This window comes from Salvelinus alpinus, chromosome 31 (genome assembly GCF_045679555.1).
Source record: "Salvelinus alpinus chromosome 31, SLU_Salpinus.1, whole genome shotgun sequence".
NCBI classification, from domain to species: domain Eukaryota; kingdom Metazoa; phylum Chordata; class Actinopteri; order Salmoniformes; family Salmonidae; genus Salvelinus; species Salvelinus alpinus.
In genome coordinates this window covers 14,790,232-14,802,873 of record NC_092116.1, presented here as the reverse complement: position 1 = coordinate 14,802,873, position 12,642 = coordinate 14,790,232, and the positions used below count along the sequence as shown (strand labels likewise).

Sequence of the window (12,642 nt, the reverse complement as noted above, 5' to 3'; positions counted from 1 at the left end):
TCCTCTTTGACATACACTGGGGGTTTACGTTGTATTTCTCACTTCAGGTCTGTAGAAGGCAGTTCAAGCTTTCAGGAGGAAGTGAACTCTGGTGAGGTTGGCACCTTTTTGACAAAATAAAGATGTGATCCTTTGATACCTGGTGCAAATAAGTGGTAAGAATTGGGCAAGTCATTACACTAGGAAATAAAAACAACTTTACTGAAATATCAAACAAGCATAAAGGCAGGTTACAGACTTCCATGTAACAACTATTATCATGAAAAGGAAGAATTCAGACATTTGCAAAATCATTATATACATTTTGTTGTACACTTCTACAAAACAAATGTATCCAGTCAGTCAACCTCAGCAACTATTACTGAGGATTTGAGACTTCTGAAACCATCTTAGTATCAGCTTTCACACTTGCACACTTTCACACTTTCACAATTATGGGAAAGGGATAACCTAATCAGTTGTACAACTGAATGCATTCAACCGAAATGTGCACTCCGCATTTAACCCAACCCCTCTGAATCAGAGAGTTGCGGGAGCTGCCTTAATTGACGTCATTGGTAGCCGGGGAGCAGTTGTTGTGGGGGTTAACTGCCTTGCTCAAGGGCAGAACGGCAGATTTTTCTACCCTGCTGACTCAGAGATTCAAACAAGCAACCTTTTGGTTACTGTCCCAATGCTCTAACCACTAGGCTACTTGCCACCCGTGCTCTGCACCTGAGTGATTCTTCGTTGATATTAGGAAAATATGCCAATGCAGTGACAGTCTCTTCAGCTAGGCCCCTGCAAAGGCATCTTACAGAAATGAGAAATGTGCAAAATACTGACACAGTCAAGCTGAAAGTGGAGGTCAGAAGAGGGGTGGGGCTTAACTTAGAATGATGCTGATTGGAGGACTGCCACATCCTGTCTATATGACACACCAGAGTAGATGGTTTCTTCCTCTCTGTGTTCTCTCCTCTGTTTCCTGGGCTTCTTGTCAGTGAACTTTAGGCCAGCGTAGTTCAGGCCATCATCGTCACCATGGAACTATGGGGATGAAACACAGACTCACTCAATTCAGACTCTGGGTTAAATCTAATGCTGTAATAGTTTGCTTTAATAGTATTATCCAGTCTCACTCTTGATACAGCAATTCTGCTAACCTGTTGGTCTGACGTGTTGGCATGAGGATTCCCATACTGGCTGTGCTGAGAAGGGGTCCCTGCTAAAAGATGAATGACAAAACATTCAAAACACTTGAAACATACTACGTAGCTATGAAAGATTATTAATTTAAAATCTACTATGAAAGAAAGGTGATAGATTTACATATTGATATTTCCTACCATTTGAGAGAAAATGTGTGGGGAATTTTGATTATGCACAGCTTACCTTCGATGTCCAGCTTGGTCCCGTTCTCAAACAGTATCTCCCCACATGAGGCCACAGCACAGTAGTAGGTCCCAGCATCAGAGATGCTGAGGTTCCTCTTGGGGAGGTTGTAGACACAGCTCTGTGTAGGAGACTCAGCCTCAGGGCTCTTCTCACACTGATCACTCCTGTCTCCATGGGTGTAAATGATTCCTGGATGGGATTCTCCTGAGCCATGTCTGAACCAATAGACACTGTAATGTACAGTTCAGAGTTACAGAGTCTCCTGTCTGGACTGACTCAGACACAGGCTGCTGGACTCTAAACCTCAAGAGAGTGATGGAGTAAGATCATAGTGTGTAAATTGTATTGGTCTGGTATATTCATTCAGCGCCAAAGTCTAAGGTATATTTCTAATTTAATGGTGCAAAATTTAAAATCCCAAATTAGGGAAGGAAGTTAAGTTGCCTTTGACAATCAAAACAGTTCCTTCTCCAAATTTGACTTCGCCCACTAACATAGCACCACAGTAGTATGTCCCATGGCTTTGTCTTGGAGATGGTCAGGTTAAAGCTGTCAACTCCTCTCTTCACACTCAGATGTTTAGTCTCAGTAAAGTCATTGGTAAAGTAAAAACTACTTTGGCCACTGTAAAGTGATGATGCCATGAGAAGTGGTTTCTGTCCAAGAGTCTGCTTGTACCAAAACAACATTGGTATTCACGTCAGTCGGCCAAAAGGAAGTGATATTCCCACTACCTCCCATCTCAGTAACCATAACAGCATATGGTTGAACAACGTTCTTGGTAAATGCAAAAACTGTCAAAGCAAACAAACAATATAGATCATCAAGATGAAGATTGAAAAACATCTCAAATACTTGCTACAAAGTCATTCAAATGGTTTCTAAACGCCAATAATATGTAGATTTAAAAATATATATATATGAATTCAAATTTCTTACCAGAGTTGGCATAAAACAAAAAGATGTCCCAATGTCTGATCATCATTGTAACGTCAACCTTGCTGCACTGTATAGAATGAGGGTCTGACAACGGGGCACCTGTTATATTCACAAGCATTTCACTACACTCGCATTAACATCTGCTAACCATGTGTATGTGACCAATAAAATTTGATTTGATATGATGACACTTTACATAGCCTTTATGAAATGTAGGAGGGAACACTGAAACGAGAGATTGTATTGGCTGTTTGAACAATAAAAAAAAGTACTGTGTAGCAAATAGGTCATCTGGTTTAACACAGTTTGAGCAGCCTAGATATTTTGTTTTAAGATGACTATGTAAAGCAACTCAGAGTTATTGGATCAAGGCAATCAAATATTGGTTTGATACGTCTGGTTATACTGTATATAAAAACCTTTACTTCAATCAGTTCTCTTTGGATGTTTGGACAGGAAACAGTGAAGTATCTCTACTGAGTATATCTACTGCCTCTAATACTACAGACCCCAACCCAGCCCAGCTCAAGGGTTAACGTTTTCCGTAATGTAAATATGCCCCCCCACTGCATAAAAGCTGCATTTCTGGCTCTTGGTTTTCGTCATAGGCCTCCAACATTAAATACTGTTATTAGTTGTCATAGCATTAGCATTGAATAATATTTTTATTGGCCTAATTTCAAACCTTTGTTTGTTACCAATATATTTTTTGTTACTCATGTAAAACCAAATCCTCTAACTAGCCTCACTAGTGCCACTCTGCATGTCCCCTATACATTTCCTATGAGTGTAATGCAAGGCTTTGAAAACTTAGCAGATGTCTTTTTTGATAATTGCAAGACACCAGAATGGTTTACAGTTCACTTACCAGGTATTGTGATGGGAGAATTCCGTTGGACCTCTCACAGTGGAGGTTCTCATCACCTTACCAATGCCTCACTGCTTATGACCCGGTGGCTGTATAAGGCACTACTGCCATCTGGAACAACACAACACAGAGAAGATTGACATTTACATCTCCAATGTTTTTATTTTATTTGAGCAAATACATGGTATGGGTAGGCCTTCTATACCCCTATTGGTACAATTAATCCTCAAACACATTCAGCCCACAGATATAAATAGTTGGATGATGACAAGGCATAGTGGCATCAGTGCCATTAGGATGTGGCTCACATACTTCTCTGAATCACGTTATCCAGAAACTAACTGTTTGTCTCTTGGTTGCCTTGACTTTAATGGTTTATGTGGCTAATCGGAAGCAGGCAAACTTAGCACTCAGAACAACAGGCCTTGTGTTCTGGAATCTAATCTGATTACTAGAGAGCATGTGGTATGACCTCTTATGAGAGTAATGTAATTAAATACCATTATTAAATAGGCTACATGTACACTATTACCTATTAGTTGTTATGAGTGCAAATCAATTGAACTTTTTTGTAATCATTCGGGGTCTGAAAGGAAGAAAATAAAAATAGTTTAAACCCTACAGAATTTGAACTGTATGACTGCTGTGGTTCTCATCTTTGTCCACTAAAGAGCGACATTCTCTCATATATAATCTATGAACAGATGATGATTTTCTCACTTTTTATGCCAGGGTTGGTGTATAGATACGAATTTACTCCTGCAACCTACCCAAAAATACCAATACGATAATCTCCAATGAAAAGGAGGCAAACACATACCATTATAGTATTACAATAATAACCTAAACTTTTCCATCCAAAAAATACAATTCCACTGTGAATGTATCCTGAATATTAGTACAGGTGATCATGCAATTTGTAGTTGACCATTTCTCACAGTGGTTAGTCAGGTAGTTGAGGTGTGCGCCAATGGTGTATATACCTATCCGTCTCAGGGAGGAGAGAAGGGAACAGGCAGAAGGAGGCGCACGAGATGCTCGAGAGCCTGTTCGGTCCACCACCAGCCCCGCCTCACAACGCCACCGCTGCCTGACCCACCCGCCCCATCTGTCAGTTATACCGGGACTTAGGTGGTGGTTTTCACGGGAAAGATAGCTATGTCGGAGGTACGGAAATTTACCAAAAGGTTGAGTAAACCTGGAACGGCGGCGGAACTTAGGCAAAGTGTCTCGGAGGCTGTGAGAACATCGGTGATTGTGGTTAGTATGTTGGCTTATTATCTCAACTTCAGTTAGCTGGTAGCTAAGGTACCTTGCTGTCCATACCCGCTCGCTCACTTTACTACGGAACCATAGCGCCAGAGTCCGGTCCGGTTTCATCCAGAAAAGTCTTTGTATACTTTTAGTTTATAACGTTACTTGAATGTCCGAAAGACATTGTTTACAGTTTTATCGAAGACGCGTGTCAGCGAGTCTCACCATTCCCCATATGTCACCCACTGAGCAGAGCTTGCCACATTTGATTACAAGTGGCAATTTAAACGTGCGTATGATGTCGTAATTATCTGGAAATTAATACATTTCGTTAGGCAGAAAATGACCATATTTTAAAAAGGATCATGTGTATATATAAAGTAAGTATCGTATTGCGATATATGTGTCCTTTTTCTGTGGCTATGGTGTGTAGCGCACAAGAGAGAACACATGGTATTCCATGCCTCTTGGCATCAGGTCTTGGCTGCAGCGCCTTTTGTGCGCTCGCAGAATGTGCAGTGCCAATTCTGAGTTGGCCAGCGACACTGTATGGTTACCCAAGATCCCATTCCCTTTTCTTGCATCCTGCTCCTTTCTATGCTGGGTGGGTGGAATTAATATTTTTAATGGCCCAAGCATGTACAGGATTATTGATCCTGATGGTCTTTGATGATAGACCTACAATAACAGTTCAGTCTTTACAGGAGCTTTTTCCCTTTCTTTGTTGAAAGGACAATAGTGCTGTAGGCTATGTCATGGATCGTGATTTGAGCACTAGTTGTGGTTTGTAGTTTGGTTGGCTGCTTGTAGCATTGGCTTAAACTCTGCTATGATGCAGGGAATTGGCTTGAGATAAATTGCACAAAAAACTGATGAAGCACTTCAGATGTAATCATTCACAGAGGGCTTCTTTGGGTTCTGTGTGTGTGTGTTTCTTTCTGATGTCAGTGTTTTTGCAAGAGATTGCTCTCCTCTGACATCAAAAGACGCATGACCTTTCGGGGTGACTCATGACCTCGTGATTTGTCATCATGGGATTTCTCCACTGTAAAATCTCCCACACTGTCGATGTCATCTGATTCACCAGGTCTCTTTCTCATATGTGACACAACCAACACACAAACCCAGCCAAGACAATGCCAAGACAACATTCAGTGGACTTTTGTAAACCTGCCTTCGCCCAGACCTTTTTTTTAATTAACAAACATCTCCAGTCAAGTCTTATGACAATGACGCAGTGAAGGCAACAGGCGTAGTCATCTTGTGATGAGATTTGATGCTGCCTGATGTGTGCTAGGCAACACAGGTTCCCGGAGTGTGTGTTGTGTCTGGTTAAGCGGATGATCCTCGGGGTAACGGTCGACGTGGTAACAGAGAACAAGCGCTGTTTTGTGGAGGTTGCCTAGCCAGCAGTGATTCTCTGGAGGCATGCTCCAATCATGCTTCGTGTGTGTGTGTGTTTGGTCTGTCTTTATCTGTCACATTTGTCAATGGGGCTTCTTGTTTTATTCTTCTTCCTGGCAATCCACGTTTTCTGCTCTTTCCATCCTTTCCACTCTCCTTTTTTAAACTGCCCAGCTGGTGCGTCTAGGAACAACTTTTCCTACGTTCAGTTGGGAGGGCTAGGTAGCCTATTCCTTTTATTATGGGGTCTGTTCTCTGTGATCTGAAAAGGAGTGGATTGGCTCAAGTAACAGCTTAACATAAGCCTAGTAGTAGTATATTACTGAGGCCCACCAGCTTCAACTCGCAGTACTTTCAGATCATAAGACATTGGGACGTTTTGAACAGTAGCTGAAGTGAAACTACTGTACGTGTCTGAGGTCGCAAGAAGGCTCTTGGCGAATCACAAGGTGTTGTTTTGATCAAATATACAGTGCCTTCAGAAAGTAGACTTTTTCCACATTTAGTTGTGTTACAGCCTGAATTTAAAATTGATTAAATGTAGATTTTTTTGGGGGGGGGTCACTCGGCTACACACAATACCCCATAATGTTATAATGGAATTAAGTTCTTTGAAAATGTTGCACATTCATAAAAAATTAAAATCTGAAATGTACTGAGTTAATAAGTATTCAACCCCTTTGTTAAGGCAAGCCTAAATAGGTTCAGGAGTAAATATTTGCGTAACAAGTCACATAATAAGTTGCATGGACTCACTCTGTGTAATAATAGTGTTTAACATGACTACCTCATCTCTGTACCCCACAAATACAATTATATGTAAGGTCTCTCAGTGAATTTCAAACACAGATTCAACCACAAAGACCAGGGAGGTTTTCCAATTCGACACAAAGAAGGGCACCTATTGGTAGATGGGTAAAAAATAAATGAAATAAAGCAGACATTGAATATCCCTTTGAGCATGGTGAAGTTATTAATTACACTTTGGATGGTGTATTCACTACAAAGATGCAGGCGTCCTTCCTAACTTGCCGGAGAGGAAGGAAACCGCTCAAGGATTTCACCATGAGGCCAATGGTGACTTGTTACAGAGTTTAATGGCTGTGATAGGAGAAAACTGAGGATGGATCGACAACATTGTAGTTACTCCACAATACTAACATAATTGACAGCATGAAAAGAAGGAAGCCTGTACATGATAACAAATATTTTTTTCAAAACATCCTGTTTGCAAAAAGGCACTAAAGTAATTCTGGCAAAGATATGGCAAAGCAATTAACTTTTTGTCTTGAATACACGGTGTTAGTTATGTTTGGGGCACATCTAATACAACACATTACTGAGTACCACTCTCTATATTTTCAAGCATACTGGTTGCTGCATCATGCTATGCTTGTAGTCGTTAAGGACTGGGGAGTTTTTCAGGATAAAACATAATAGATCTAAATGGAATGGAGCTAAACACAGAGAAAATCTTAGAGGAAAACCTGTTTGTCTGCTTTCCACCCGACACTGGGAGATGAATTCACCTTTCAGCAGGACAATAACCTAAAACACAAGGCCAAATCTACACTGGAGTTGCTTACCAAGAAGACAGTGAATTTTCCTGAGTGCCAAGTTACAGTTTTGACTTAAATCTACTTGAAAATCTATGGCAAGACCTGAACATGTTTTTCTAGCAATGATCAACAACCAATGTGACAGAGCTTGAAGAATTTAGAAAATAATAATGGGCAAATGTTGCACAATCCAGGTGTGGCAAGCTCTTAGGGACTTACCCAGAAAGACACAGCTGTAATCGCTGCCAATGGTGCTTCTACAAAGTGTAGACTCGGGGTTGAATACTTATGTAAATTAGAAAATGTCTGTATTTCATTTTCAATACGTTTGCAAAAATGTCTAAAAACATGTTTTTATTGTGTGTAGATGGGTGAGAGAAAAAATGTGAATTAAACCATTTTAAATTCAGGCTCTAAGACAAAATGTGGATAAGTCAAGGGGTATGAATACTTTCTGAAGGCACTGTAGCTATATGAGAGTGTGTATTAGTGCTGAGCGATTAACCAAAATGTTATTTATTTTCTTGTTTTTTAAAACTAATTGACCAACTCGGTTCAGTTATTTGAATTCCATTTAGTTTTTTTTTCTTTTCGTGAGGGCAATGCATAGTGTTTCTAGAGATTAATCAAATCAAGCCTGAACTGTGCGATGTAGTAGGCAGTTGTAGTTTCCAACAGGTCAATATTTTACATAGTTTAGCGCAGAAAACATGCTAATTATCTACAATTAACTTAATCCATTGTGTACCTACTTGTTCGGTCTGAGACGGAGAGAAGAGAGTGTGTGATGGGGAGGGAGTTGTGCGATGGGGAGGGAGTTGTGCGATGGGGAGGGAGTTGTGCGATGGGGAGGGAGTTGTGCGATGGGGAGGGAGTTGCTTCGTGAGGTATCTCTACCTGAAAATACATGATCTAAGATTGATAGTTGCTTTTCAGCAGTCATATTCCTTATTTACTTTCAAGAACTGCTAAAATTGTGATTTTTGTCAGACAGCATTATCACGTTTTAAGGTATCCCAGGTGCAGACAGTGTTGAAGAAACAGAAGTTTATTCTTTAAACAGGGGCAGGCAAATCGACAGGTCCAGGAAGGCAGGGGTCAATAATCCAGAGAGGGTGTAAGGCACCGGAACAGCAGGCGGGCTCAGGGTCAGGTCAGGCAGAGGTTGGTAATCCAGAGTAGAGGCAAAGGTACAGGATGACAGGCAGGCTCAGGGCAGGCAGGAAATGTCAAAACCAGGAAACTAGAAAACTGGGACTATAGCAAAGACAGGCAAGGGAAACCGCTGGTAGGTTTGAACGAACAAAACGAACTGGCACGCACAGACAGACAGAAAACACCTGTATAAGTACCCAGGAGATAATGGGGAAGATGGGCGACACCTGGGGTGGGGTGAAGGCAAGCACAAGGACAGGTGAAACAGATCAGGGCGTGACAAGCATAGGCAGCAGCTCTATAGAGATGGAATGAAATAATAAAGTCATCAATAAAACAAATGTAATATACAACAACTGAAATATTTTATTAAAGTGAATAAATGATAGTTAATAAGTGATAAGCAGTAAAGGACAGTCACTACCATCATGGGACTTTTATTCATTGTTTTATTCTGTGCTGTTACAGCCTTCAACCCAAATAATCTGAAACCGAAATCAAAAAGCACTAATCGCTCAGCACTAGTTTGTATATACAAATTCAAGTCAGGTCAAGGGATGTGGGACATCTGTGTTCACTATTGATGGGGAACTGTTGAGGTCGATGAGGATGCTAAAGGTGAGGTGAGTGGGACTTGATCTAGAATAGTAAACAAACAAAAAGTTGACCAACTGGGGACATTTTGTTAGTCCCCACAAGGTCAAATGTTATCTCTAGGGGGTTTAGGGTTAAGGTTAGAATTAGTGTTAGGATTACAATTAGGGTTAGGAGCTAGGGTTAGTTTTAGGGTTAAGGTTAGGTTTTCAGGTTAGGGTTGGTTAGGGAAAATAGTATTTTGGATGGGACTGAATTGTTTCCCCCCACAAGGTTAGTTGTACAAGACTGTGTGTCTTTGTGAACAAATAAACACCAGTACTAAAGCTCCCATCTGCTAGAGTTAGACTTCTCCTCTGTCTTTCCACTGAACCGTAAGAGACAGACACCTGGAAAGTACTCTCTCTCTCACTGACATTGTAGCCAAAGACCCCTGAGGCATGTTGGAGTGGTGGTTTATGTACGGTGATGGTGTTTGGAGTGTCCAGAGCCAGATTGATTGCCAAACCCCTTCCTTCGTTCCTTTGTGTGTTTCTCTCTCTCTCAGGCTGTGGTTTAGTTTCACAGGGGCCTGTGAAACTACTATGTTGTTTACAGTGTGTGTGTGACAGAGAACAATGAGTGGGGGGAGGAGTGAGAAAGAGAGAGGGAGAATCACTGTGCACCAGCTGAAAGGGAAGTAGTTGACCTAGTTGGTCTCCTCTCCACTCACTCACTAACTCCCTCAACAGAAGTACAAAGACCCTCTGCTCCAGCTGTGCTGCCTTTAATGGAATTATAAATGAGTGCCAGGTGGGACACACACACACACACACACACACACACACAGCTGTACACGTTGGCTGAGTCCTTCCCTCCCTTGAAGTTCTCCCAATGTCTTTGGTCACTGACGAGTAGCCACTGCAGAATGGGTAGTTCCATACCACAGGCTGCCTCTGCATGAAACTGCCCTGAGGCCCAGGAGTTCATTACTGTAACATAGAGATGATGACATATTATTCAAAATAGGCTTATCCTATATGCCTATTACCATTATCAGTCAATTATTACGGTAGCTTCTGCTGAGTCTTGCACTATTATTAGAATTAACGATTGACTTTGCCTAGTTGCTTCTCCTTGCCTGAGTTGCTTTGTCCCGGACTGACTCACATGTCTTAGTTCTAGTATAGTGGGTTTTTGTAGTGTTTATTTTATCTGATAATTCCTCAGAATATAGGATTTGAAATCATCCACTTCTCTATGAAACTCTCAACAGGATGTAGTGACTTTACAGCAGAAATGTGGTGGAGGTGGAGCCGCCATCTTTGTTTTGTGGTTGTGTTGCCTTGGTAACATGTCAGACTGAGTCACTCCTCAATGGCTGATGAAGTTACAACTCCTGCTATAGGGCAGTTTCATGCAGAGGCAGCCTGTGGTATGGAACTACCCATTCTGCAGTGGCTACTCGTCAGTGACCAAAGACATTGGGAGAACTTCAAGGGAGGGAAGGACTCAGCCAACGTGTACAGCTGTGTGTGTACTGTGCCCTGCAGCAAGCAACCTAAAGTCAAATGAGAAACAGTAGCCAGGAACTTAGACCCAAAGGTTAAAAGGTTATAAGGCATTTTTCAAACCCTGTCCGGTGCTTAACCCTTCTGCAGAGGACTCCTCTGTAGGGGGCCATGTAACATTGCAACCTCTGGGGCCAGAGTGTTGAACATCAACCCCTAAAGGACATTCTGTTGAACTAGATTACTAAACCCTGTGTTCACAGTGGTATAAGAAGATATGTTTTAAACTCTCCTCCACTCCAGCAGTCATCCTAATATTTCTCTGTTCTTTCCTTCTATGTTTGTCATTTGTTTTTCCCTCCTTTCTCTCTCTCTTTCTTTCTTTATTTCTTTCTCTCGCTCACTGTCGCTCTCTAGCTCTCTCTCGCTCTCTTCCTGGGGTCCAATAAACATAAAAATACTGTTTGTGTGAATGGGCAGGTGAGGGTTTGTGCCTCTGTTTCTGTGTCTGTCCGAATGTACAGCACCAGTCAAATTGTTAGACAAACCTACTCATTCAAGGGTTTTGCTTTATTTTTTTCTATTTTCTACATTGTAGAATGATAGTGAAGAAATCAAAACTAGCATATGGAATCATGTAGTAACCAAAAAAGTGTTAAACAAATCAAAATATATTTTATATTTGAGATTCTTCAAAGTAGCCACCCTTTGCCTTGATGACAGCTTTGCACACTCTTGGCATTTTCTCAACCAGCTTCACCTGCAATGCTTTTCCAACAGTCTTGAAGGAGTTCCCACATATGCTGAACACTTGTTGGCTAATTTTCATTCACTCTGCGGTCCAACTCATCCCAAACCATCTCAATTGGGTTGAGGTTGGGTGATTGTGGAGACCAGGTCATCTGATGCAGCACTCCATCACTCTCCTTCTTGGTCAAAGAGCCCTTACACAGAGTGGAGGTGTGTTGGGTCATTGTCCTGTTGAAAAACAAATGATAGTCCCACTAAGCGCAAAGCAGATGGGATGGCGTAAGTGTGCATTGCATTCTAAATAAATCATTGACAGTGTCAACAGCAAAGCAACCCCACACCAGCACGCCTCCTCCTCCATGCTTCACGGTGGGAACTACACATGCGTAGATCATCCGTTCACCTACTCTGCGTCTCACAAAGACATGGCGGTTGGAACCAAAAGTCTCACATTTGGACTCATCAGACCAAAGAACAGATTTCCACTGGTCTAATGTCCATTGCTCGTGTTTCTTGGCCCAAGCAAGTCTCTTCTTATTGGTGTCCTTTAGTAGTTGTCTTTGCAGCAATTTGACCATGAAGGCCTGATTCACACAATCTTCTCTGAACAGTTGATGTTGAGATGTGTCTGTTACTTGAACTCTGTAAAGCATTTATTTGGGCTGCAATTTCTGAGGCTGGTAACTCTAATGAACATATCCTTTGCAGCAGAGGTAACTCTGGGTCTTCCATTCCTGTGGCGGTCCTCATGAGAGCCAGTTTCATCATAGCGCTTGATGGTTTTTGTGACTGCACTTGAAGAAACTTTCAAAGTTCTTGACATTTTCAGTATTGACTGACCTTCATGTCTTAACCTTTTCACACGTACCAACACATGGGTGTGATCATTCTACAGTGTTCCCTGTAGCGTACAATCAAACCGGTGTGATTAGAACGATTATTTAGAACGTCCATTTTCAATTGACGCAACAATCAGCATTTGAGCTGGCCACACTGTTTTTTTTCAGAAACATTTTGCACAAACACAGTCCTTACAAAGTTATATCCAGAATGTGAGCAGTTTTATTTTTGGATGCAATGTTCAGACATTCACAGAAGTAGCTACAGCATAACACAATCATCCAAACAGGAAGATATAGGCTACATTTGTCCTAGCGCTAACTGAGGAAAGATTGACTTAACACAAGCGGTCATCTTTTTATAACTCTCGACTGACAGAAACGACAATAGGAATTAGCTAATAGCAATTACTATT

General features: G+C 41.4%; 1 protein-coding gene across 7 annotated transcripts in view; it reads left to right on the top strand.

Annotated features, from left to right (window-relative positions):
* Window positions 1–4,127: 4,127 nt before the first annotated feature.
* The window catches only part of LOC139561653 (dedicator of cytokinesis protein 11-like), a 120,286-nt gene continuing 111,771 nt past the window's right edge, over window positions 4,128–12,642 (top strand). For 4 of the 7 annotated variants that reach the window (XM_071378901.1, XM_071378900.1, XM_071378899.1 and 1 more), the window contains exon 1: window positions 4,171–4,441. In XM_071378901.1, coding sequence (XP_071235002.1) covers window positions 4,340–4,441 — 102 coding nt within the window. In that variant the 5' untranslated portion in view covers window positions 4,171–4,339. Of the gene's footprint in view, window positions 4,442–12,642 lie in introns of all 7 variants that reach the window. The other 3 variants (XR_011672178.1, XM_071378898.1, XM_071378902.1) reach the window with 3 other exon arrangements.